Source organism: Pristis pectinata, chromosome 5, assembly GCF_009764475.1.
Source record: "Pristis pectinata isolate sPriPec2 chromosome 5, sPriPec2.1.pri, whole genome shotgun sequence".
NCBI classification, from domain to species: Eukaryota; Metazoa; Chordata; class Chondrichthyes; order Rhinopristiformes; family Pristidae; genus Pristis; species Pristis pectinata.
In genome coordinates this window covers 24,263,457-24,287,759 of record NC_067409.1, presented here as the reverse complement: position 1 = coordinate 24,287,759, position 24,303 = coordinate 24,263,457, and the positions used below count along the sequence as shown (strand labels likewise).

Sequence of the window (24,303 nt, the reverse complement as noted above, 5' to 3'; positions counted from 1 at the left end):
CAAGAGCACCAAGCCAATCTTCAATACTTGTGGAAGGCAGAGAGTCACTCAAGATTAGGTGGTGAGCCACTCAATCTCCATCCTGCTCTCTCAGACACATTACATTATAGTGGGTGGGGTTGTGAATAAAGCTGAGCAGTCAAGACACACCAACACTCTTCCTAACACAATTGCACTGAAGGTAGCAGGGTCAAGGAGAGAGGCAGTGCCATTTGGACTGATGTCCTGGGTCTATGATGACCAACTTCCAGCAACCAAAACCAGCTTTTCATGAATTGGATACAATTCCAATTAGAGTTTTCCCATTTTATTCTGATTGGGCCCCTAAAGGATACTCTCAGTCAAATCCTGTTTTCTGATTGAGAATGGGTATCCTCACCTCTCCTCCAGGCATAAACTCTTGTATCCATGTTTTGATTCAAGTTGCCATTTTGTCTAAAGCCAAGTAGTGCTGGTCTAATTCCAACTGAGCAACAGACAGCACATCATCTAAAGACATCATTGGTGATCCTTCCATGACGTACATTTGATGCCTATTCTTCAAGCTCTCAACTGCTAAATTTGGCTTCCTAATCCTTAGACTTGAATTCCTGAACAGGATTCCTTTTAAACCCCTCACAATTTTGTTATTATAGTGAGAAGAACCAGCCCACTAAAAAGTTGCAAGTTTATAAATAACAGGTTTCCTGTGGCTAAGTACATATTCCAACAATCCTAACTCAAAGTGTTCTGCAGTCTACTTTTAAAATATGATAGAAAAATGATTGGGTATGTGGGAAGGAATGGTTTGATTGATCTTCGAGTAGGTTAAAAGGGCAGCACAACATCAGGGACCGAAGGGCCTGTACTGTGCCGTAATGTTCTAGGTTCTTTCTCCATCCCTTGTGTACCATGCTTCAGGCAAATGCACAACCAGGAAGACTCTTCTCCAGCAGTTGCATTTTATGCAAATTCTATTTTTAAACACAGTGTTAACAAAAGGGTAACTTGTATGCACCCAAGATAAAATAAGCTGAGCTTCTTTTTAGTCTACTATTGCTTTAGTTGAAATTTCAGGTGAGTGGTTTGTACATGAGTAAATTTAACTCTCTTGTCCTGGTGACAAATTCATAGACCAATATTTCAATACGAAAGTAAATTTGAGCAACAATTCTGTTTGTCATTTTGAGAGGCAATCTGCTTAACCAGATAACTGAGAAGTGGTCCACTGCCCTCTCTTTCAAAAATATTGACTACAAAACATAAAAACAAATATTCTACGTATGTGGTATAATGATTATAAAATCTCAATCTAATAGAACAAAAAGATTTCCTTAAAATGCATGAAACCAGCAATGTTTCAGCTACCAGCTTGGTTTATGAAATACTCAAACAATGGTTCTTTTTTTCAGATATTCAGCTTTCAAATATTAATTCAACAGAAAATAGAATTGATTAATATTCTGCTTTTGAATGAAAATATTCTTTAAACAAGAATTATTAAAGTCAAAGCATCAGCTTTTGAGCAATGCATTATGGTTTCAACATACAAATTCAAAACATTTGCCTTATCTCGTTAGTGATACATTGGCCAGATGCATTCTTTTTTTTTTACAAGCTAATTTTGTTTCCATGATTGTGAACAATTTGCACACCCTATTCAATGCCAGACATGTCTCTTCTCACACTTTTGAGTCAGAGGATAAACAATTATGCCATACGAATCTCTCAGAAAGTCACAAAGAATGATATACAAATTCCCCTTTGCTTTCTTATTCATTCTCTGGAAAATCGGCCTCACAACCTGTTGATGCCTTCCTGACATTGGAATTACTGTGGATGTTGTGGAAGGGGTGGAACTGGTCATAGGAGCACATACATCATATGCAGTGCAGAAGATTGCCAAACTACATTACTGACACCCCAGTGCAACAAGATAACACAATTTGCAATCTTAATGGTTAATTAAAAGACAAACAATAATAATAAAGAAATACTCTTGGCATAGTATGCTGTCCACATGAATGTGCTGCATTGTTCAGCAACATTTAACTTCCTTATCCATGTTACTTAGGGTCAGCACAGAGCTGAAACCAGGCCGTTCTCTCCAAGTGGGGGGAAACAGAAAGCAAGATAGCGATAATTGTGTTTAGATAGAAAAAATGCACAAGCAGTATTAATACAATCCTTCACTGTTACTCATGGTTGAGTAATCTAAACTAATGATCTTGACTGAACTTCCAGCTACGTGCGACAGCAAATAGGAAGGAAAGAGTTAAGTCTGTAAGTGCAATTTTGCAGCACAACCTGGTCTTCATTAGCAACTTGAGCTCCGCTTACACTGCTGAGGAGGTCTGCTCGCTCACAGAACTCCAACTGTACATATGTACATGAATTAAAAGCATCTTCATCATACGTATTTTTTCCTGCTCATACTGTTTGCTCTAAACACTGTTTATTGAAAAATTTTAACTCCAATGCAACCAAGTTCACGGCTAATTCTTTTACCCAACAAATCCATTTGAACTGGATTTTCAAAATTAATCCTCAACAATATGGTCACAAAGGGCCAAATAGCCTCCCACTGCGCAGTACTTTTGATGATTATATAACGATGCATCAAACATGATTTGCAACAGCCTCTCCACAAAATGGCACAGAATAAGCTTTTTGGGACTGACAGTGTTCAATGATCACGAACTGGTACGTGGCCTATGCTAAGCAAATGAGTGACTCACAAAAAATGATGACTAAAGTGACCCAAAGAGAAAAACTCTTTCCTTCCCTGTAGCCATCAACAATATACATGACAAAATCTAAAGTCATTTGAGAGAAAATGAGGAGATACAGCAAAGCAGGAAGAGAATTGCCTCTCTTGCATTTAACGACTCCAATGACCATATGAAGTTATATCTAGTAGTTGCCAACTTAGACTGCTTAATTTTTAAAATACTATGCATTGTAATGCATCTGAGACAGTGATTTATGAACAGTGCCCATGAAGATGCAAGCAACATTTTTTTACTGGCAATATATTTGCATTATAATAGTTATTAAACATTTTTAAATAATATATAGGAGTAATGGAAAAACTGCACCTCTTAAAACATGCTGTCTGTGGAAACAAGACCTCAACAGCCATTAAAGGTGCACAAATTACTCAAAACATGAAAAAGGGAGGAACAAAAAGTAGTTGACATTCTTTGGAAGACCACTGGACTGTTTATCCTTTAACTCTACTTCCTGATTTGAAACACGGTTCAAGTATACCATTAAAATGATTCAGAAATGTGGTCAGTATTTGAACACTTCACTATGCTTATTCAATGAATTGTTGGATATAGCTTAAATTTTTTACTTATTGATTTTTAACTGGTAACGTGTGTTGTTTTAATTAGCTTAATTCAATTTATCTTTTCATGGATAACTATGATAAAATAAGGATATCTATTAATAAGCATGCAATTGGTAAATAAGCTTTAAAATATGCAAGTCTGAGGGCTTGCATTTTAGTGGGACGAATGAAGAATTTTTGGAAAATAAGCGTCTCGATTGGGTTGAGGAGTAGACGGATGGAGGATGGGTGGGGAGAGTATCGAGATACAAAATCATTACAAATAGAGATGGAGTTCAATGAGGCTTTTGGGACACTTAATGAACGTGGATAGAGCACTTGGTTGAAATTAGACACGTTTACTGAAAGCAATAGGATCATTGTTCCACAATTATGTGCCCAAGTATATACCAAGAAATTTCATGCAATTGGAACAAAATAAAGCCTTCAAAATATCCATATTATTAATAATTGGTTATTCTTTCAAATATTAAAAGGAACTATTTTTTCACCCATCATTGTGATTTAAAACATCATTCTGGTTACTGCAGTGTCAACGAGGTGAATATGGGAACAGGAATTCACCAGTCAGCCTGTTCTCCATCCAGTTAGATAATAACTGAACTCTATATTAAGGCAAAACAGAAACAAGTTTTGGCATCAGAGTTTGTGCTGATCACTTCTATTTCTTCCAATGACCAACAAGCAACCCCAATGAATGGAACGGCAACTAACTCTTCCATCTTGTGGGTCTGCAGCCACTTGGCAACAAGTCATTTTGCCTTGTGGCTTTCCCTCTGGACTGGAATACAACTCCAAGCAGTTAGTGCATAGTGTAAAATGGATATTGATTATGTGCAATATATATTGATGGATATTAGGAGACTAAAATAACCTATGTGCTTTGAAACCAACTAATAGAAAACAAATTAACTTAACAATGAAGAAATTCATTCGAGAAAGGAGCAAGTCTCAAAGCAAGTAAAGTGTAATTCATGTGCACAGATCTGTTGGTAGAGTGATCCACACATTACACTGTCAAATAACTTTTCAGGTGAAGTGTACATTTAACAACCAGCTGGCTTTATGAAGCCAAGGTATTATAAGCAAAAAATAAAGAGGCAAGAAGATAACTCTATGAATGTATTGCATCCTAGAATTAAATGCCTGGTTACGAGATACCGTGGAATGTAAAAATAAAGCAGGCAGAGAGAGCAGTTTGAAACCGCCATGAATAAATATTGCAGAGCTGCAATTTCAAGCATAGTTAATATCAAAAGAGAGATAAAAGCAATACATCATGAACAAGGATCTTCAGTTCAGGTATCACGTCATCATGCATTTCATGAAGTAAACCAAATCTGTTGAGATGAATTATGTATTCTTAGCAGAGAGCTGGGTTTCAACTTCTGGATGCCAATTATACAAATACAAGCATCATTTTACTTTAGGACTGCCTAGCAACCGGAAAATACCACCACGCTGACAAGAATAGCTTGCTATGTTTTTGGCCATTTAAACCAAGTTAGCGAACAGTTATGCTCCCAACAACAAAAGATTTTTTTTTAAAAAGTGTTAAGATCATACATGTACTCACACAAAAAAAATTTAACAGAGAGTATATATTTAGTTATCACCTCTGCTGCTTATCCAAATAACCTGATCTCAAGTTAACTTTCTTCAAATGAGTATCAAGCACGGCACTCCACTGTTGAGCAATTTCTCTGATAATGTTGGTAGTGAGCTGATATCAACCCAAGTTAGCCTTGGAGAGTGCTGGTAAACTACTTGCACACATTGCATATCACACGGAGATAAATGTTTTTCATTTTGTTTTAAAGCATTCGTCTAATTTTCCCTGAAATGGTGACACTGAATTGATGTCAAAATCTATTTTGTGGCAAAGTATTGTACAGTTTAAACATCTTGAAGAGAATGACGATGTGGTGAGATGAAATGTCAGATGAAACTAGAGGGAAGCAACAACAGTGCGCAGCAGTCAATCTGACTGGTCTTCCTTCAGAAGAATACAGAATGTAAACTCACTCCACCCCCCATTTCAAAATACTATTTCACTCTTACAAGTTCACTCGTCAGAGGAAACTGCCTTTCACTATTTACATAAAAAATTATACATTCATGCAACCTTCCTTATTCCAGTGAAACAACTGGACTGCCCCCTCCCCCGAGTTTCAAAATTGAATGACACTCCAGTGAATCAAAGCTGAATCTATTTCAGAGATCAAATTATTTCATAGAATATGGTAACAAAGAATGCACATTGTATTCCACTCATGTCAGTTATTGAAAGCCCAGCCTTCCCTTTGGTACGTTCTGGGTTGTCCAGACGAAGATTACAGGAATGGCATTAATGGAGGACGTCATTTTCAGAAGAGCGAGTCACTTGTGACAAAGGAGAAAGCGATTTGGCCCAGCAGATCCATCCCACAACTTCCACTCCCCCTCTCCATGTAGCCCTGCAACTTATTCACTCTTGCAATGGCTGCTGTTAATTACTGTAACCAACTAACCAATCACTTTCAGGTGGGAGAGTCTGTATAATCAAACCTCAATAATGACATTACCAATATTTTTCCAAAAGCGCTTCATCAACTTCACCACCACAAATTGCACACTTCACTATTTTGAGAGACTTTGTTGTGCACAAAACTGCCACCATTCCCAACTTATCAATGGTGGCTGTACTTCAAAAGTAATAATGTTGGTAAAATGTTTTTGAATCATCCCAGGAGACCTGTATTTATGTAGAGATTACATTTTAACAAGCTCCTTCCTTCCCCACCAATATTAAGCACAATTTATCATCTCCTTCCATTTATTTTCATTGCCCTTACATATAAACCCTGGGAATCAATTTGTTCTTTATAACTAGCTTTTATCATCCATTAAAAATCTAGATTTGAAACCCCTTTTTCTTCCTTAACAGCAGTTACTTTTCAAATGTTCATGGACCACATTAAACACAATTTTTGTTATATGCCCTTCAATGAGACTTGGTGTGAAAGAACAGCCAATTATTGAAAAATCTTTTGACAAGTTTCTTGCACAGGTAAATGTTTTAATGGTTATAGAGCATAGTCTGGAATAGCTGCAATCATAGATGCAAACATTCACAAAATTAATCACAGTTTTCATCCAGGGACATAACTGCTTGCTAATTAACTTATTTTTGGACTGTTACGGTGACACAGAAGATGTACATCAGGCTTCTACTCTTATCTGATTATAGTCTCCTATGGATCTAGGCTATTGATCAAAATGTTATACCATTCATAAAGTAATTTAATTCTTTCCACTAATGAATAATGCATCCTAACCCAAACCTCAACCAGTTCAACTCAATATCAAGCTCAGCTTGTCAAATTAAGAACTCGATTGGTCAGCAAAAAAAAATCCTCCTTTCTCCAACTCACCGATCTCTCCCTCAAAAACACAAGATTGCCGTTAATGGTAAAGCAAAAGCGTTGCCCAAATTTATTATTATTTCATCAAGTGATTTAAAAAATGCACATAATGGTAATATCAAATCACAACGTTTCAGAGTGTTTCAAAATAATCCACAGGGTCATGAAAATTATGCAACATTCGTCAGGGCTTTACTGAAGCTAATCATATAGCCGTGGTTACACCAGAACGAACATACATTGGTGTACAATTTTGGTTTAAAAATGCATTTCATTTTTAAGAAATAGCCACAACATTTAAATCTCATAACTGGAACAAAAGTTATGGTCTGTTAACGGACGTGAAAATGAGGTGTACACGTTTATTTTTTCATACTTTTGAAATTACAAAGTGGACCCCGGCCTACAATGCTTGCAGCAGCACACATTGAAAGGGTTCTCCTTCATGTTGATAATCAACTTAAGATAATTGGGACGAATGTAAATTACGAATCGATACCAGCACGTCAAGGACTTTATTTTGTTGCCAGCCAAGGATAAACCTTCGCTTAATATTTTACTTCACGCTTTAAAATGTGGCCCTGGAACCCCAAGAAACAAGATTGGGAGGTCCAGCTAATCTAATCGGCTCCGTGACAAGCTTCCTTCGAAATGGGAAAGAAAACATTCTTTCCTCTCGGTAATTACAATGGGCATCGCGCAATTTGATTTAACTCACAATTACGCCTGACCTGTAGGGTTAATAATTCGCCTGAAAATGTTCAGGCCAGCAACTCTTGTCAAAACACTTGGCAGCCACTCTCCGCGGCCTCCATTCCTGGGAAAGCCTCGGGCTGGAGTTGAGTCAGCCTGCTTCCAACTCCCAATCCTCAAACCACACAGCTCACCTCACAAAAATGCACACTTCAAAAGACTCACAAAGCAGAGTTGCGGAGGGGCAAACGGAGAACCAGCCTTGAGACAAAGTTACTAAAAACTTTCCGCCTTAAACTTGGCTGGGAAAGGTGGTGGTGAGGGGGGGGGAGGGGGAAGAAGACTTAAAAGCTACAGTTTGTACTTTTATCCCCCCCCCCCCCCCAAATTCTCCACTCGTCCTTAAGTGTTGAAACCTTGTATCCAGCCTGACTATCGAGGAGCGCCATGTTGCTCCCGGCTGCTCCTTGGATACATGAGGGAACCCGCCCGGGCGGCCGTTCGCTACATTGTGTCGAAGCCGGATCCGAGCCGCTCCGTCCGGCCACCTCTCTCCTCCCGCACTCACCTTGGCGATGGCTCGGCGGTACCTGGTGACGGCTTGCTGGATGAGGCTGTGCACGGTGATGGCTCCATCTCCGCAAGGGACAACCACCCTGGTTCTCGCGAAGCAGACGGTCACTTTCATTCCCCCTTTCCACAGCAACGTAGCTATAAATAATATATAAATCTGCAAGGTCGCTTCGGACCGTAAATCCAAGCCCCTCCAATAAAATAAAGAACAATTTTCTCTTGATTTCGCAGGGTGGGGGGCAGCAAAGCCTGTGTTTATTCCACTCTGGCCCTCCGCGTGTGCTGTGAAGCGGGGTCCATGGTGAGTGTGCGAGCGGGCTACGCTCGGCGCTTCTGCCTGCCCGTCTGCGGCCACCTGTTCCTGTTTGTGGGAACCGAGCGCAGTGTTCCCGCACAGAGAGCGAGCCTGAGCCGAGGGAGCGGACAAGGCGCCACCCAGTGTCTCCGCACTCTGGCCGTTCCCTGTACTGCCACCCTCCCAACGCCAAGCGCATGAAAGCGAAGTATTTCCAGCCCCCAAGCCTTCGCCGAAGACAATCCGCACTCCTGGGACACATTCAACAAAATTGCACTCTCGGGAGCAGATTTAACAAAATTAACTTGGCCAGATTTACTGTTACGACCCGCCCAAAGTCCTCCTCCCCCAGCCTACGTGCTGGATGGTTTCATAGACAAGATGTTTAGCCTCAGCATCCTGACCCAGTGGAAAATAAATGTGCCTTTCTTTGCTGTAGATTGTTGCTTATGCAGTGACCACTGGAAAATATATAAGATAAGAAAAGATAAGATACTTTTATTAGTCACATGTACATCGAAACACACAGTGAAATGCATCTTATGCGTAGAATGTTTTGGGGGCAGCCCGCAAGTGTCACCACGCTTCCGGCGCCAACATAGCATGCCCACAACTTCCTAACCCATACATTTTTTTAGAATGTGGGAGGAAACTGGAGACCCTGGAGGAAACCCACTCAGACATGGGGAGAAGGTACAAACTCCTTATAGACGGTGGCTAGAATTGAACCCAGGTCGCTGGCGCTGTAATAGTGTTACGCTAACCATTACACTACCGTGCCAGCAGTTTAGAGTCATACAGCGCGGAAACGTGCCCCTCACCACCCACCTCCACTAATCCCATTTTCTACTCCCCACAATCCCCTCAAGTGACTCCAGATTCTACTACGCATCTTCACACTGGATGCAATATCTTCATTGTCAACTGTACAGAGCAATTCATGTTCCAAGAATCCAAAGTGTTGAGATATATACAAGTTTCTAATCCAGCATGTAGCAACCTCATGGAGGGAATTGGGGGTACTGGATTTAGCCCTGAGCAATAAGACTGGAAGGAGAACTTTTGTGATTTAGGGGAGTTAAGGAAAAATAACACAAAAAAAAAGTGAAAATTCTAAATACGGGTAAAGCCAATCTTATTCAACTGAGAAGTTATGCAAAAAGATAATCTATGTGTTGAGGCAGAGTTCGAAGGCAGGGTTCATCGTGAATATTTTGTCAACCTAAGAGGCTGCAGATGCTGGAATCTGGAGCAAAGCAGAAAATGCTGGAGGAACCCAGCAGGTCAGGCAGGATCTATGGAGAGAAATAGACAGTCGACATTTATTTTGCAGCTGGATGTACAAAATGGAGGAAGGGTATTGCAGTTGGGGACAGAAATACCCAAGGCAAACGGTACTTGGAGGTGTATCTGAAGAGCGTGAGTGGTGGGGTTCAGACCAAGTGCTGCAACGTGGGATGAGGTTGGGTAGCCCTTTTTTGACTATCACACACGATGGGCCAAATGGCTTCCTTCCAGATCCTGAAGTTTCTGCAATTCTAATATCTGGCTCATGACCCACCCACGTCTTACTGACTTCTCAAAAGGGGAAATGATTTCTTCCTATTCAGTCTTTTAACATATTCTAATTTTTTTAAATGATTGTCAAATCTTTCAGAAAGATCCTCAAACGCTGACCTCTGTTTCATTCTCAAATATATATTTTTAATTGCCATTTTACCCAAACAGCATGTTTTGAGGTAAAGACTAACTTAGTGAAGTTATTACAAGGTGACTTCATTGGCTTCTATGCCCACCATTAACTATGTTTCCTGAACACCAACATCCCTCTCCTTGACCACTGTTTGAACCTGAACCAGACCATCCCAATCCTTCGGTTTGCATTTGATCCACTGCTGAGCTTCCAAGCTCTTTTTCTCTCATCCACAAGAACAGCGTACTTCAACTTTCATAATATTATTAACTTCTGGCCTTATCTCTCAACTCATCCACTGCTGAAGTCCTGAGCAATGCATTGATTACCTCCATTTCTGTCTACCTACTGACCTCCCACCTTGCATCCTCCTCAAACTTGAGCTCATCCAAAATTATAGGCAGACTCACATGATCATCATCATTTTTCACCATCATCTTGCATGACCTCCAAGTTTGACATTCTCTCAAATTTTAAAATTTTCTTGTCTGAACCTTTCCATATCCCTCGAACTTTCTTCAGACCAACTCCATCTAAGATCTTTTATATACATCTCTCACAGCACAGGAACAGGCCCTTCGGCCCACAACATCTGTGCCAAACATGATGCCAAACTAAACTAAATCTCTTCTGCCTGCACATGATCCATATCCCTCCATTCTCTGCATATTCATATGTCTATCTAATGGCCTCTTAAACACCATTACTGTATCTGCTTCCACCACTACACCTGGCAGCCTGTTCTAGGCACTCACCACTCTCTGTGTTAAAAGCTTGCCCTGCACATCTCCTTTAACCTTTCCCCCTCTCACCCTAAATGCATGTCCTCTAGTACTTGATAATTCTACCTTGGAAAAAAAATACTCTGACAGTCTACCCTCCCATAACCTTATAAAGTTATGCCCCTCATAACTTTATAAACTTCTATCAGGTCTCCCTTCAGCCTCTGATGCTCCAGAGAAAACAACTCAAATTTATCCAACCTCTCCTTATTGCTCATGCCCTCTGATCCAGGCAGCATCCTGGTAAATCTCTTCTGCACCCTTTTCAAAGCCTCCACATTCTTTCTGTAATAGGGCGACCAGAATTGCACAAAATACTCCAATCTCTTCTTGCAGCCAAATTCTAACACTCCAATTTGGTGACCCACATCCAGCTGCCTTCCCTCGCAAACTTTTCTGCCTCCCTCACCGCATCTTCTTTGTGACATCTTCTAAAATTTTCCTCTGAAAATTGGTACTCTGGTTTTGGTACTCTGTCCCGATGGAGGTAACAGAGAAAACTCATGAAGACAGAGTGGTAGATGTGGTTTACAGGGACTTCAGTAAGGCTTTTGACAAGGTCCTGCATGGTAGGCTAGTCCAGAAGGTCCTGCATGGTAGGCTAGTCCAGAAGTTTAATGCACAATGGATCTGAGGTGTGTTGGCAAACTGGATCCAGAATTGGCTGGATGATAGGAAGTAGAGGGTAGCGATGGATGGGAGACCTTAGGCTACCTGTAATTGGTGACACAGGTGAATAGGGTAGTGAAGAAGGCATTTGGTATGCTTGCCTTCATAAACTGAGACATCGAGTACAAGTCTTGGGACATCATGTTGCAACTACACAAAACATTGTATAGTTTCATATACTATATATACAAAACAACTGCACATAAACCTTATAGAGGTTTATCAAATCATGAGGGGCATAGAAATGGTGAATTGTCACAGTCTTTTCCCCATTGTATTGAAATCTAAAACTAGAGGGCATAGGTTTAAAGTGAGAAGGGAAAGATTGAAAAGGGACCTGAGGGGCAACTTTTTCACACAAAGAGTGCTGCTTGCATGGAACGAGCTACCAGAGGAAGTAGTCGAGGAAGGTACTATTGCCAAAAAGACATTTGATAAAGTACATGGATAGGAAAGGTTTAGAGGGATATGGGCCAATGAAGGCAAATGGAACTCGCTCAGGTAGGCAACTTGGTCGGCATGGACGAGTTGAGCCAAAGGGCCTGTTTTCTGAGCAATATGGCTCGATGATTCTATGACTAGGAATATTATGTTCAGTTCTGGTTACCACACTACAGGAAGGATGTGGTAGCAAGAGAGAGAATGCAGAAGAGATTCACCAGGATGTTGCCTGGAATGGAAAACTTCAGTTATAAGGAGAGATTGGATAGCCTGGGTTTATTCTTGTAGGAGGCTGAGGATGACCTTATAGATGTTAAGACAATTCTGAGGGGAATAGATCGGAGTTTTTCACACAGGGGTTGGTGGTCACCGGGAATAAGCTTCCAGTGGAGGTGATAGAGGCAGATACAATTACAAAATTTAAAAGGTATTTGGACAGGTACGTAGATAAGAAAGGCACAGAGCGATAGGGCCTAATGCAAGCAAATGTGATTAATATTGACAGGTGTCACGGTTTCCATGGAAGAGATGGGCTGAAAGGGCCCATTTCTGTGCTGTACAATTCTATGATTCAACAATTCTATGAGCATTTCCTTATGTTGATCGATATCAAATGTTTTTTGATAATGCTCCTGTGAAGCACCTTCCTACATTGAATTGCTATATAAATGCAAGTGGTAATTTTTGTTTTTGCAGACATGAAAGAAGTGCCGTGGATGGTTTGATGGGCTTCTCATCTTTTTCTTGGGATCTGGCTGGTTTTGTAATCTTGTGCCTGATAAACAGACACCCACATAAACTTGCTTTGCAGATACTGATGCAGCTGTTCTGACACACCCGGAGTCATTTGAGGAGTGGATGGAGTATTACTGCCAAAAAGACATTTTCATTATCCATCACATTCTCAATTGCCAATCCTTCCAATGCTCCAAATAGAGATCCCAATCTCCACATGTCAAGCCCTCTGTTCCAATCCAAGATGTCTGACCATTTCCCTACCCACACGAGCATCAATCTCTGATGCCTGACCAGATCCAACTTACATTTGCTGGGCCTCTCTGTCCTCCAGGCCCATCCTCAGTCCTGGATGGAAAGCTTTCCTTCATCTGCTGTGGAGTGCACAGAGAATAAAGAGCATTGCCGATTCTGGTGCCTTGTATGCTTCTGAAACTGCAGAGGATTGGAGCACAGGCCCTGTGACCAAAATGGTTGTTTGTGTCCTGAGCAACAATGACATTGCAATTTTCTGCAATGCTCCATCAAAATTCTGGGCTGTTGCTAATTAAGAATTAGATATTTTACAATCAAAATAAAGAATTGCAAACCAACTGTTTTGTCTCTGAACCAGTTTCATTGATATTTTTATGTGAAGACTATTTATTTGAAAGTTATGGGCTTCAACTCAGTACTGTTGCCCTGACATGTTATCCTTTCAGCTGGAGGCAACCTGACAGCCAGAACATGTATGTGAGCATATGTCACTAAAGTACCAAAATGGAAGAGCTGGAAGGAATGCTGGGGAAAAAGCCCAAGCTGGAGAGACTAAATTTTAAAATACTCTGCATCTGAATACAGATCTTAGGAATATGACCTTTGCTGTAAATTAACAGATGAATTTCTGATTTTGCATGGAGATAGGTCAGTCATCATAGCTGAATCAAACAATATTGCCCAGAAAGTAGATCATATGGTGTTTTGTTGTTAGGTACCATGCAATCCAATTTTGCGTAGATTGTGCTATCGTTCATTTCCAAGTGAACCTGTGCTGGATGCAGAGCTACACCAAACACTTCATGTGCTATTCACATTAGCAGGCCCGACATTTTCCCACCAACAGGCACATACCTAATAATGCAGTTATTTGTATAAAACCCAGAGCTGCCTGTACTGACATAAATTGGAGTTCCAGATTCTGCACTGACCACTATGATACAGAATCAGACAAACAAGGAGCAAAGTTGTTGCTTTTTTTCCCGCTATTTAAAGGGATACTCTGCTGACATCGGGTGACCCAACTGGCCACCTGCCAACAAAGCAACAGGCTGCACCTACACCTTCCTAAGTTCACAGAGTGCACCGCAGCAAACACTGAACACTCTCTCCAGCATTTAACTTTTGGGATGCTTATTCCATGGATGCCTCAATGATGACACCAATGGCAGCGTTTCATTACCCAGGGTGTTGTTTTGGCTCTGGGCAGCTACTCATGTGAGTTGGGGAGTTTTGGGCAAGAGGAAAAGACCTGTCCATCATTGAAGAGGCTACTCATAGAGAGTCTTCAGATATATCTGGACCTCTCTGATGAACAATATAATCACAGGCTCAGGTTTTCCAACACCGTCATCACTGAAATATGAGACTTTCTGTGGAAGACCCTCAGCCACACTCTTGTGACTGGTTTGCTCTCTCCACACATTTTTGAAAATTATTTGGATACAAATCTGACAGTGAACTTGTTTATTTTCAAGCTAAACTTTCAAGTTCATGAATTCAAATTTTAGAAGTGCATCAAGTTGAAAAAGTGAGGAAAAATGTCCCATTTTACAAATCTGTAAATTGAAGATACATAAATAATTAAACACTATTTACACAACTGCTAAGTGCTAAATATACAACTTAAATACTAAAAAACTTGCTTTGGAAATAAATTGCCAAAAGTTGACTCAGAACATTTTCCGATAACCAGCCAAGTCATTTCAGCCATTTCGTGGAAAATGTTGGTTACAAGCAGCCAATTTTCAAGTTGCAAAAATTGCTGATTTGTTTTTGAATGAGCAAAGTCAAAGTCTATATTTTTTTAAAAAAGCAGTCCTGTGTTAATGAGCATTCCAGAGTCAGAGAATTTCTGAATCTTTCCATGAACCAAACACAAGGCAAGTAATTCAGATTTGATTTGATCCGATAACAACTCAAATAACAACATTCCCTGTTGTTTCCAACTCTGAGTGGACATTATCATGGAGATTTCAACACACAAACATCTACTGCCAAAGATCTTCCTCACAATCCCACCACTGGTTACTCCATGTCTATGCTCATGTTAGACTATTTCCTAACTTCTAAACAGACAGTAGTTTTCCTTCCTATAAACCGATTAGATGTTTCTTCACAGTTACTACCTTTTATTACCATATTTGATATTTTTATGACTGAGGAAAAATGTTTTTAAAAAACATTTTTATTACCTCTATAATTCTTCTCTGGGTTATTTGCCAGCAACATCCTGGAGGTTAATCAATAACTTCTGGAGACTCCAAACCATTTCTGGTGAATTTGCAACACGAGTGATCCCAGACTCCAAACAAAGCCGTCAACCTTGACCACCCCTTTGCGAAGAGATATAATGAATGCTCTATTGAGATAATCCCAAATGTCATTTTTCTGATTTTTCTTTTTAACTTCCAAGATCTCCACCTCAAAGATGTAAATCTTCTCATTGTTCTTCTTCTTTTTCTTCTTCTTCTCAGGCAGTCCCTTGGGATCAAGGATGACTTGCTTCAGTTCAGTGGGTTCTGAAGGGACTGATGAAGCCAACGTGGGCACTCCAGACTCTGTCACAGGTGGAGCAGGAGCTGGCTGACAGGGTGGACAGGGTTGGGGGCAATAGTTTATGAGATGGTGCACTCCTTCCACCACTTACACTTTGCTTCATACACCCTCATCACAACAATGCATGAACTCAAGATTCTCAATACTATCCTGATTGCTCCTTCTCCACTTTGAGTGGTCATGGGCCAAGTATTCTCAAGAATCAGTGGAGAAGTTGCATTTGTCAAGGAGATTTTGAGCGCATCCTCGTTTTTTTTATCCTTCTTCCGTCTTCCTGGTGATCTTATTTTGTGACAGAGCTCACGACAGAATGTAAGTTTCATGAATATTGATTCACTTGTCCTTCCAGTGAATTCAGATGATTGTGCAGAGACAACATTGGGAGTATCTTTAAAGTGCCTTGAGGTGCCTGATGTAAGTAATCCAGCACTCAGAACTTTTGGATGGCAGGGATCACCTGTAAACCATATATTTTTTGCCTGCTCTGAGATTTTGATCTTCAAAAAACATTTTTTCCCTTCGTCAACCAAAGGCTGTGCTGGCACATTGCAGGTGGTGAACTTCCTTGTTGATGTCCACCTTTCCTGAGAAGAGACCCACAATATAGAAAGTGGCCCATGTTTTCCAGGGTCGTAGCATGAATTTTCCTTGTGGGAGGGAAGTGTGTTGTCACGGAGGTAGGTTGATGGGGGACAATTGTCAGGTGGGCGTTGGGTGTTAGGCTCATCCTCCCATATGATTCAGTCAACATTGGCTTGGGGCTCAGTCTTGACTAAATTTGGGTGACCTTGGTTCTGGAGTGTGGTAACATTAGGCTGAATAGTTTTCCATTAGTTCTGATGATCAGCTCCACTCCCATGGGAAATCTGTTGGAAGTGAGGTGCAACATCGCAATGAGATAACTTGAGAAAAGTGTCCCAGCAATGACACAGCTTCATTTGACATGGATCTTTACCAGATTAGCAATAAAGTAGATTTCTTTGTATGATGAAGATCATGTCCCCTCTCCTGACTGATGGTCAGAATCCCTTCAGCAATTCAGGGAGCAGCACTCCAGCTCCTGGGAGGAGGCTGTTGAGGAGGACCCAGGATGATGACATTCCTTGTTGCAGACAGTGGGGAGACCCCTCGGTAGTTACCAAAATTGGGTCACTAGAAGTTGGAGATGTGCGTCAGGTATGTGGTCGGTGCTGTGGCTTGGAATTTGGGCCACGTATACAGCAGGAGCAAAGCTGCAAATATTTGACAATTGTACCATGATGCCAAAGCTTAAAGTTTCTTCTCACACAGTACAACTGATCATACTTCCTGAAGAAACAACAAGTTGCTGGAGGAACTCAGCAGACCAGGCAGCATCCATGGAGAAAAGCAGACGGTCAATGTTTCAGGACGGAAGATAGGAAAAGGGAAAGCCCAATATACAGTATAGGAGGGTAAAACAGAGCAGTGATAGGTGAACAAACAAGGGGAGGTGGGGTGGGCACAAGGTGGTGAGAGGTAGGTGCAGATAAGAGATAGTGATAGGCAGGTGCGGGGGAGGTGGGGAGAACAGATCCACCAGCGGATGGGTCAAAGATAAGGAGGCAGGTGCCCCATGGGGGGTGGGGGGGAGGGGGGGGGGAAGAAAAAAAATATAGGTGAGGAAAGAAAAGAGAGATAGGCTAGGGAAGGGAAGAAAAGAAGAGGCATGGTTTGCAGGGGTGGGATTTTAGTTTACTTAAAGTCGGTGAATTCGATCTTCATGCTGTTAGGCTGTAAGGCCTGCTGAGTTCTTCCAGCATCTTGTTGTTTTTACATCTAGATTCCAGCATCTACAATCCTTTGTTTCCCTGATCATACTTCCTCACCACAACAGTGCATATTACCTCATTGCATATTATGTTACTGCCCATCTTCAGCTTTAAAACAGATAAGTAATCAAAACAAGGGCAATTGGATACATCTGAAACACTATTCATTAATGTATATAAGAACTGAATAGGCAAGGCCACCGGTCAGTTTTACAGAAAACTGAGGAGCTGTAAAAGTAAATTCCTGGGATACTGAGTATATAATAATGATTCATCTTCTTTGGTCACTCGAAGTCAGAAGCTCTGATAAATATATTGTGCATGATACCTATACTCTAATGGAATAATGTTTCTGTTGAATTAATGTGAAAATCACAGATCTACTGGTTGATATTATTTAATTTATATGAAAGAAAACGAAACTCTGTTGAAAATATAACCAAAGTGCTGCCCTTGAACACACTGTGCTTGCATCCTGTCCCAGCTGATAAATCTTAAATTCTATTTTATAAATGTATGCATTAATCATTGGAACGTTTAAGATTTTCAAGCATTTAGAATACCAATTAAGGAATGCAGTTTTTCCAACTGAGTGTATGCAATCACCAGAATTAGGCTCTGAGTGTGGTTGATATTTGAGATCCCTTCTCATCTGTCGAGTTCACTTTCGACAGATGTACATGCTGAGCAGACTTTTATTACGATCACCAATTTCTTTGTTTAAGAACAAAGTAGAGTGATGTTACTCTTTTTTTCTGATGGTCGTAGAGACAGGTGGAAGGTTTTCTGACAAAATCTGTCATCTTTTACACAACCCGTTCACATTTCTTCTGTAGAATCATTGTTTAGTTTTACTGCTGCAGAAATAGTCAATTAGAATAATAATCAGTGGTTTTAGAACATGAGGCACATTCTGTCATTCTTTCCACCACAGCCCTCCAAGCTTTTATGAATTACTTCTCTTGTCCCAAAGGCAGCGGTTCATTTCAGATTTGGACTACCCGAGTGTTTGCAGATCTCCAGTGCTTTGCTGAAGTGATTTTCTTCTGTTCCCCCAATGCCCACTTTGCTCTTGGTACCAGCACTAACTCATATGTGGTTCCAGAACCTCCAGCAGCTCACTGGCACCTCAAGCTAGTTGGCATTCTCCTTGCATGAGGTCTACAGTGAGTGTTCAACAGATGTTCAAGAGAAACAATTTGTTCGCTTCACAGACATAATTTTTTTGGTTATTTAAATATTGTGTTTTTATTTCTGGTAATTGTTAATATTTGTTGACTTCATATTCTGATCCTATTTCATTTTTTTGACATCTGAGATGGTTAGCTCTTAACTTTTATCTGAAAATGAATATGATGTTATAATATAGTTCACTATTTTTCTGCATTGTGTGATGTATTTTGTTTGACGTTGGTATGAAATGATTTCCATTCGCAGGGCTCTGAGAAGATAGGAATTTGGCATAACCCCAAAGCAAAGTTTCCAATAAATAAAAAGACCTTCTAACTTCTCAAGACCTCGTGTGGTATTCTTCATTTGACCATGTACAATAAGGACTCAAAGACTGTTCAACAACGGAGACCATCATGCTCAAGCAGTCGGTGTCTTATTGGTGGATGAATGGGAAGGATATAAATTGTGTTCTTGTGTGATTATCAGGAGATTTAATCTGCTTTTGGCTAACTATTGCCCTTTATATTCCTTGGATGCTTATAGTGGATTGACTGTTGTCCTGGGAACTTAGTTCAGTAGAAAATCAAATGTTGCTGATGAACTGCCACAGGATATTATTGATCATCCCCATCAGCTCAGACAACTGGCCAATGTAATTCAGACCTACGTTTTACCATTGTCATCAAATAAAAATTTCAAAAGTCATGGGAAAGAGGCAGCCGAATGAGAGAAAACAATATTTACAAAATCAAGAAGCAAATAGACAAACAGGTATAAGTTACAGTGATGTCAGAAAATATGATGGATGTGAACACAGAATCATGGAATAGAATCACAGAATGATGACAGAACAGAAGGCTATTTATCCCTTCTTGTCTGTGTTGGATTTTGACCAGAGCAACTCACTTGTTGACTTGAGTTGTTTTGACCTTCCAGTTCTTTCTCCATTGCCTTGCAAATTTTTCTTCACCGTGTATTTATCCAATTCCCTCTTGGCCACAATGGAACCTGCTTCCAGCACATCTGCATGCTGAGTAAAGAGGTTTTTCATTTCATACTTAATTCTCTGCAACACAATGCAATGCAGATATCACCTGTATTTAGAAGGAAGGAAAAAAGTGTCCTGTCTTCTTGTATAAAACTGCAAATACAAATGAAACTCAACTGCAAATATGAAAACTAAAAGATACAGTAAAAATAGCTCTTATCCAACTCAAAATAAATAAGAAGCTTCAAGATTAGGTCACTCATTATTGCAAACATAAGAGAAAAAGTGCCAAGCACACTCCTTGGCAAAACTCCACTGCCAGAAATTATGGCTGATCATTAGCACACCTGCACGTTCAAAGGTTCAGACACACCGATCTCACTTTACCACAAGCAACAGAAACAGACTTCAGCACTTTAACTTCACGCTGTTATCTTTCATCCTGAAAAAAAAATTCAGCAAATTTGTCATTGATTCTGAATCCTTGCTGACATCTGCTTAAATTTGACATGCTCTTGAGCATTTTTCCAAAACTGTTAACTGTAGAGATCCAAGATTCCCAAGGTTATATATCACTTCTTTCCGAATATTGGAATAATATTTACTCTCCTCTAGCCTTAGGTTAAGAACCTGCATTAATGTTCTTATGGAGCTCCAGAATGATTAAGTGGAATCTCAACTATTTCCTGTCACATTTACTTGAGGTTTCTTAGGTGCCCGTGATCTGGTTCAGGAGCGCAGTTTACATTTACCATTCCTTCGTCATGGCTCTGTCAAAATACTAAAACTCTACCAAATGGCACATAATAAAAACCTTTACCACATGGACTGCTATGCTTCAAGAAGGATCGATTCATTGTTTGCTTTTCAATGACAAATTGAGATTGGCACCCAACCTGTGGGGAGGAAAGGAATTGTCGACAATTCCTTTCCTCCCACCGATGCTGCTCAACCCACTAAATTCCTCCAACAGCTTGTTTTTTTTTGCTCCAGATTCCAGCATCTGCAGTCTCTTGTGCCTCTCTTCCTTAACAACATATTTTACTGACCTCAGGTTCCTGAATGAAAACTTATATGACAAAAGCAAAGTACCGTGGATGCAGAAAGTCAAAAAGAAAGCAGAAAATGCTTTACTCAGCAGGTCAAGCAGCATACGTGGAGGCAGTAACAGAGTTAATATTTCAGGTCCATGATCCTCAGTTACATTTGTGAAAGCTAATATGTAATGAAAGGCATTAAACCCTCATCTCTTCCAAATACTGGAATGTTTGTCTCATGTTAAAATATGGTATCATGGGTTTTGCCTGATGTCTGGTGCAGTAAACTCCCAAGAGTTTCACCCCAAGACTACTTGACTCCACATCTTATCAAAGCATTAGTTGAAACATGGACTACAGAGTCTAATTCCAAAGGTGATGTGAGAGTGACTGCAACTGATTTCAAGAAAGCATTTGACCAAGTGGAGCATCAAAGCATCTCAGTAAAACTGAATTCACAGAATCACAGGGTTATACAGCACTGAAATGGGCCATTTGGCCCAACTCATTCATGCCAGCTGTGAGCCCTATCTGCACTATTCCCATTTGCTCACATTATACCCATATCCCTCTACCCATTTCTTATCCAAATACCTGTCCAAATGCCTTTAAACTTCTGTAATTGTATCTACCTGTACCACCTTCTCTGGCAGCTCCTTCAATATAACCATCATCCTCTGTATCAAAAATGAGCCCCTCAGATCACCCTTAAGTTTTTCTACTCTCAGCTTAAACTAATGACATCTATTTCACTGTCTGCAGTCATTCATGACGAGCTGTGGCAGCACTGCAGAGCTTTGATCTGATCCATTGGTTGTGTGATCACTTAACTCTGTTGCCTGCCATTTAAGATTATTTTTAGCATTGTGTAGGTTAGCTAATGTTGTGCCTTTATTTAAGAAGGGCAGCAGGGATAAGCCAGGGAACTACAGGCCAGTGAACCTTCCGTCAGTTGTGGGAAAGTTATTGGAAGGGATTCTGAGAGACAGGATTTATTTTCATTTGGAAAGGCAAGGACTGATTAAGAATAGTTGGCAAAGCTTTGTGCTTGGGAAATCATCTCCCACGAATTTGATTGAGTTTCTTGAAGAGGTGACCAAGCAGACTGACGAGGGCTGGGAGCTGGACATTATCTATATAGACTTTGGCGATGCCTTTGACAAGGTCCTGTCTGGTTGGCTGGTCCAGAAGATTAGAACACATGGGATCCAGGGTGACCTGATCAATTGGATACAAAAGTGGCTTGGTGGTGGGACGCAGCGGGAGCTAGTGGAGGGTTGTTTTTCAGATTGGAAAACTGACCAGTGGTGTGCTGCAGGGATTGGAGCTTGGACCTCTGTTGTTTGTCATATATATGAATGAGTTGGATGAGAATATAGTTGGCAGTGGTTAGTAAGCTTGCTTATGACACCAAAATCTTTGGTACAGTGCACAGTAAAGAGGGTTGTGTGAGGTTACAACAGGATATTGATCAGCTGGGAAAGGGGGCAAGGGGATGGCAGATGTAATTTAACTTAGAGAAGTGTAACATGATGCATTTTGGGAAGTTAAACCAGGGCAGAACATACACAGTGAATGGCAGGGCCCTGGGGAGTGTTGCGGAACAAAGAGACGTTAGGATACAAGCACATAGTTCCCAGAAAGTGGTAACACGGGTGGACAGGATGGTGATGGCAATGTCTTCACTGGCTGAGGCATTGAGTACAAGAGTTGGGATGTCGTATTACAGTTGTGCAAAGCATTTGCGAGACCACACTTGGAGTATTGTGTGCAGTTCTTGTCACCACACTGCAGGAAAGATGTGATTGTACTGGAGAGAGTGCAGTAAAGATACACAATTGCCTGAATTGGAGGGTTTGAGTTATAAGGAGAGATCAGATAGGCTGGGTCTATTTTCCCTGGAGTGAAGAAGGCTGAGAGGTGACATGCTCGAGGTGTATAACTGAAGTATAACAGTGAGTGTCTGTTTCCTATGGTAAGGATGTCTAAAACCAGAGGATATAGGTTTAAGGTGGGAAGATGGAGGTTTAAAGGAGATCTGAGGAGTAAACTTTTCATATAAGATTAGTTGGCATCTGGAATGAGCTGGCAGGGTAAGTGATGGAGGCAGGAAGAATAACAATATTTAAGAGGCATCTGGACAGGTAGTTGAATAAGCAAAGCATAGAGAGATATAGAATTATTGCAGGCAAGTGGGATTAGATTGGAATGATATTCGGCATTGATGTAGTGGGCCAAAGGACATGCTTCTATGCTGTATAACCATGACTCTACCCAATGCCCTTTCGATTAAACTCCCTCACTCAAGGAACAAGACTCTGGTTATCTACGTCAATGAACACATGGGAAAACATTAATCTTTGGTTGCTTAAACTTGTTGGCCTTATAAGGTTACGGAAAGTTATTGCTGATTGAGACATAATACATTTCACTACCAACATGTTCCCCTAGACCACTGTAAAATTAGGGGGAAGGAAGTGGATGGGGTTGAATAGGGAGATATCATGAGTTGGAGGTGAACTGAGGCACATTGGTTTTAAGGACCTGAGGCCATTGTTTTGCAGCAATTGAATGTCACAGCACAAACTCAGAAGCAGTGGACACAGAGCTGGAGGTCACAGAGTCACGGTAGTGGGATTGTGACAGCAGCTGACAAGAATGAAGCAGCTGCAATGGGGAACAAATCACAACCACGAACAATGCAGTTGTGGGAAGAACAAGCAAACAAATTTGTTGTGCACTTGAGGCTTCGATTTTTGGAGGGGAGGAGTAGAAACTAATTTTAGAAATAGCACATGGAACAGTACAGCACAGGAACAGCCCTTCAGCCCATGATTTCTGTGCTGATCATGATGCCAAATTAAACTAATCCCTTCTGCCTGCAAATGATCCATATCCCTCCATTCCCTCCAAAAGCCGCTTGAAGGCCACTATCGTATCTGCCTCCACCACTACTCCTGGTAACCCATTCCAGGCACTTACCACACTCTCTCTCTGTAAAACAACTTGCCCCTTCCACCTTAAATACATGTCCTCTGGTACTTGACTGATTCTGACTGTCTACCCTGCCTATGCCTCTTATAACTTTATAAACTTCTACCTGGTCTCCCCTCAGCCTCTGCTGCTCCAGAGAAAACATCCTCATTTGTCCAACATAAGTCTCGCATTTTTATAGTACGAGATTCACATTTACTTACATCATGTGGACTCACTGTCCTGATCCTAAAGGTTGGATACCTTGTAACTTTGTTTGTACCTTCGACATTACAGATTCAGATGAGTTTATTGTCATACACACCAGGGTGCAATGGAATTCCTTGTTCGCGTGAAGTTCACAGAGTAAACAGTATACATGGTAAAAATAAATACAAGAGACAGTGATGAGCACAGAACAACAGAATGGTTCAAAATGTAGTGGTGCAAACTGAAGTAGCTCAAGAAGAAATCCTGAAGTGACAATAATGGGAGAGGTAGAATTAAAGGTTTTTGATCACAGCGGCACCACTGGGAAGGGGATGTGAAAGAGGTGATTGGTTCATACCTTGCTGAGATATCCTGTTACATTTGATGTAACTAACCAATGAAAATATCAAGAATCCAGTTGAGGCTCACGGAATAATATAAGTTGTTCCAAGGTTGAATCAACTGATTAATGTGATAACACTGGCTTTCAGGAATATGACTTTTTGGAATATATCCTTCCACTATCATCTTGTAACTGCATTGGTGAACTATATGCTCACAAATGGTCTTCATTCAGGTGGACAAATTGCTGATGTAAAAACTTACCGCCTTGTGACACGTATAGTTAGGTACAACCAATAAATGAAAGAGCACTTGCTTCAGCAGAAATACAAAGGAGTTAATTAGATGATGATGTCA

The 24,303-nt window shown here is 40.7% G+C and overlaps 1 protein-coding gene across 11 annotated transcripts in view; it reads right to left on the bottom strand.

The window, feature by feature from the left end:
• The window catches only part of pard3aa (par-3 family cell polarity regulator alpha, a), a 655,359-nt gene extending 646,918 nt beyond the window's left edge, over window positions 1-8,441 (bottom strand). For 9 of the 11 annotated variants that reach the window (XM_052015670.1, XM_052015679.1, XM_052015680.1 and 6 more), the window contains exon 1: window positions 8,000-8,423. In XM_052015670.1, coding sequence (XP_051871630.1) covers window positions 8,000-8,119 — 120 coding nt within the window. In that variant the 5' untranslated portion in view covers window positions 8,120-8,423. Of the gene's footprint in view, window positions 1-7,999 lie in introns of all 11 variants that reach the window. The other 2 variants (XM_052015672.1, XM_052015675.1) reach the window with 1 other exon arrangement.
• Between the last annotated feature and the right edge of the window lie 15,862 nt (window positions 8,442-24,303).